Below are 4,124 nucleotides of genomic sequence, written 5' to 3'. Positions count from 1 at the left end.
TCTAGATGTCTCTAAATCTCTGACTGCCAGAAGCTGGGACTGGACAACAGGGGATGGATCACTCAATAATTGCCTGTTCTGTTCATTTTTCCCTTTGAAGAATCTGGCAATGGCCCCTATCAGAAACAGGATACTGTGCAAGATGGACCATTGGTCTGATGGACCATCTGACCTGGGATGGTCTATCATTTCTTCCTATGTCCTAACATTATGATAGCTGATTCCCTAGACAATGGGAGAGGATGAGGAAAAGGGTGTGTTCTAAACCCCACCTCAGTCAGAGTTCAGTCCCCACGTCACCTGGAGCAAGGCACTTCCTTCTGTTTAGAGGGCTTCCAGCTGAGAATTCTTTAACTGCACCTAAGGCATTTTTTAACAAAAAGCTGGGGTGGGGAAAGGAAGACGGAATTAGAAGGAGGAGACCACTCAACTTTTATCCCAATGGTCAGGGTAATCACCTGGGATGTGGGAGGGCCCCGCTTCAAGTGCCTGATAAAGAGACAAGATTTAAACAGGGGATCTCTCCCCACCCATGTGAGTGCCCTAACCATGGGGATATGGGATATGCTCATGCGGGTCTCTCTCTAACTCGCTTGTTCAAACCTAAGTTCCTTTGTGGATCTAGCCCTACCTGGGAAATAAACCTATTAGTTACACTAATTATTATAATTAATTATTGAAAAAAATCCTTGAGATTTTAGTAGGGTGAAGTACAATAAGATAACAATTTAATATCAGTTGTTTCAAGAAATTAGTCAACATCCCACCCGTTCCGAGAAATCAATAGATAAAGAGATTTTGATAAAAGTGGCCAGATGCTCAGCTGGTATAAATTGGCCATAGCTCCCCTGAAGTCAGTGGGCCAGATCAAACAGATATGGGGAAAGGAGAGAGAGAGAGAAATGTGTGAATGTCTCTATGGCCTGGTGCTCAGAGCACTCACTATGGATGTAGGAGACCTGTCCTCCAGTGATACTTGTACAACTTGTCCCACTGATTTTAATGCAGCCACACTGATTTAGAGCAGCTGAGCATTTCCATCAGTTACCTGACTTGAGAATGTTCCAAACACAAGTTAGCCACAGTTCTCTCCTCTAGGATTTAAAAAAAATATTTAATTTAAGATCATCAGCACTATTTCAGAAACTTCAATTTCCCCAACGTTTTCCCTAGTGCTATTTTCACCTCCTTGTTTTTCAGGCTGTAGATGATGGGGTTTAACATGGGGGTCAAGATGCTGTACTGGATGGAGAATATTTCATCCAGAACCACAGAGGAGACTGAGCTGGGTTTTGTGTACTGGAAAAAGGCTGTCAGGTACCATAAAGCAACCACAATAAGGTGGGAGCTGCAGGTGGAGAAGGCTTTATGCCTGCCCTCTGCAGACCGTATCCTCAGGATGGTGGAGATGATGTAAATGTAGGAGATCAACATGAGGAGGAAGGAGCTTGACCCAAATATCACAACAGAAGTAAGAAGCACCACTTGATTGGTGAGGGTGTCTGTGCAGGATCTTTGTAATAGAGGAGGGAGTTCACAGCTGAAATGGTTGATTTCATTGAGCCCACAGAAATGCAACTTGGAGGTAAAAACAGTGTTAAGCAGGGCATGGAAGAAGCTTATTGCCCATGCCCCACTCACCAGCTCAACGCAGATTCCTTTGCTCATTCTCTCCATGTAATGCAATGGGTCACAGATGGCAGCATAGCGGTCATAAGCCATTGCTGAGAGAATGAGAACTTCAGCACCAATTGAGAGGAGGATGAAGAACATCTGGACAATGCAGCCATTGACAGAAATAGTTTTGTGTTCTGCTAGGAAGTTTATCAGCATATTAGGTACCGTGACTGAGGAATAGCAGATATCAAGAAAGGATAAATGGAAGAGAAAGAAGTACATAGGGGTGTGAAGGTGAGAATCAGCTTTTATCACCACCATGATCACTATGTTACTACACAGAGTGATTAGGTAAATAACTAAAAACATTGAGAAGAGGAAAATCTGCATCTGTGGGTCACTGGAAAGTTTCCGGAGAATAAATTCGGTCACTGTGGTTTGATTTTCCATTGATATTTATTTGGGAAAACACTGACCTGTAAGACCAATAAATAAATAAATGTAATTTAACACAACATAAGTGAACTAAAATGGCATGTGGAGATTATCTGTTCAGTTGGAAGAATGCAAAGAAAGCCCTTGTCTATCCTCTACAATATTTATATATTTAAATAGATAAGTTTAGAGAAATAGACAGCAACAAACTGGTTGGAATTTGTGTGTTGTACAGAGACAAAATATGCCAGATCGGGGCCAAAGTCCTCTTGTGTAACTGCCACCTTAAGCACCTAAACTGCAGAATCAGGATCAACAGGTATTCACAGAATCCCTGCCAGGCTGGGAATATGGGACAGTCTGATGCGGGCCTCGCTTAGCCTCTCCTGGTGAATCTGTACCATTGTAGTTAAATAATAAAAGTCATTGAAGAGAGGGGACTTGATCGCCTGCATCCAGGGTGAGGGCCGTAACAAGCAGACGATAATGTCCTTTGCTCACTTGCTGTTTCTCTCTGGCCTAATAACTCGTTCATCTGCCCCTCTAACATCAGCAGAGATACAGCTGTTTATACTCAAATTGGGGATCTGGCCCCTTTACTCCAATGGAGCTATGGTTGAGTCACACCCACTGGGGATCTGGCCAATTCTGTAAGTACCTCTTTGTCTATTACATTTTGTAATTTTTGTACAGCAGTGGGTTTTGGCCTTTTTTCATTTGTGGACCCCTAAAAAATTTGAATGGAGGTTCCGACCCCTTTGAAAATCTTCGACATGGTCTTTGTACCTCCAGACCACAGGTTCAAAACCACTGTTGTAGAGTATTTACTATCTATAGTATCAAGTATCAGAGGGGTAGCCGTGTTAGTCTGGTTCTGTAGAAGCAGCAAAGAATCCTGTGGCACCTTATAGACTAACAGACGTTTTGCAGCATGAGCTTTCGTGGGTGAATACCCACTTCTTCGGATGCAAGTAGTGGAAATTTCCAGGGGCAGGTTTATATAGGCAAGCAAGAAGCAAGCTAGAGATAACGAGGTTAGTTCAATCAGGGAGGATGAGGCCCTGTTCTAGCAGTTGAGTGAAAACCAAGGGAGGAGAAACTGGTTCTGTAGTTGGCAAGCCATTCACAGTCTTTGTTTAATCCTGAGCTGATGGTGTCAAATTTGCAGATGAACTGGAGCTCAGCAGTTTCTCTTTGAAGTCTGGTCCTGAAGTTTTTTTGCTGCAGGATGGCCACCTTAAGATCTGCTATTGTGTGGCCAGGGAGGTTGAAGTGTTCTCCTACAGGTTTTTGTATATTGCCATTCCTAATATCTGATTTGTGTCCATTTATCCTTTTCCTTAGAGACTGTCCAGTTTGGCCGATGTACATAGCAGAGGGGCATTGCTGGCATATGATGGCATATATTACATTGGTGGACGTGCAGGTGGACGTGCAGGTGAATGAACTGGTGATGGTGTGGCTGATCTGGTTAGGTCCTGTGATGGTGTGATGATATCTACACCAGCGACACCATCACAGGACCTAACCAGATCAGCCACACCATCACCGGTTCATTCACCTGCTCGTCCACAGGATTCTTTGCTGTATCTATAGTATATAATTGGGTTCATCCCTATTAGAATATCTAGGATTTCTATAATAAATAAATAAATTTATATACATATACATTATATTATATTATATTATATACATATAATATAATAAATATATTATATGTATATATTATATTATATACATATATACATATTTATTTATTATATGTATATATACATATAATAAATAAATATACAACCCCCAGGGACCTAGAAATACAGGTTTAGGACCCAGCATATTGTATAGACTGGCAACTCAACCAAACAGAGAGAATACAGGCAACTTGATAATTATTGTGAATGCCATAGAAGGGGCCTCCGAAGAGCTTAGCTGTATGACAGGCTCCTCCATTGGCAAGGTGTGTTGTGCAGAAGTGGGTAACCTCAGGTGGATATCATGTAGCTGTCCAAACTCTCCAAGGAAACGAGAGATAGTTTTCAACAAAAGAGTGAAAAGGACTCAGTGCAAACCAAGAC

The 4,124-nt window shown here is 42.1% G+C and overlaps 1 protein-coding gene across 1 annotated transcript; it reads right to left on the bottom strand.

The window, feature by feature from the left end:
• Positions 1-1,134: 1,134 nt before the first annotated feature.
• On the bottom strand, positions 1,135-2,067 carry LOC120383822 (olfactory receptor 1009-like). Its single transcript, XM_039502085.1, has one exon. It carries the CDS (start codon positions 2,065-2,067, stop codon positions 1,135-1,137), a length of 933 nt encoding a protein of 310 aa, XP_039358019.1.
• Between the last annotated feature and the right edge of the window lie 2,057 nt (positions 2,068-4,124).

This window comes from Mauremys reevesii, linkage group 15 (assembly GCF_016161935.1).
Source record: "Mauremys reevesii isolate NIE-2019 linkage group 15, ASM1616193v1, whole genome shotgun sequence".
In the NCBI taxonomy this organism is placed as follows: Eukaryota; Metazoa; Chordata; order Testudines; family Geoemydidae; genus Mauremys; species Mauremys reevesii.
This window is presented reverse-complemented; position numbering and strand designations above follow the sequence as displayed.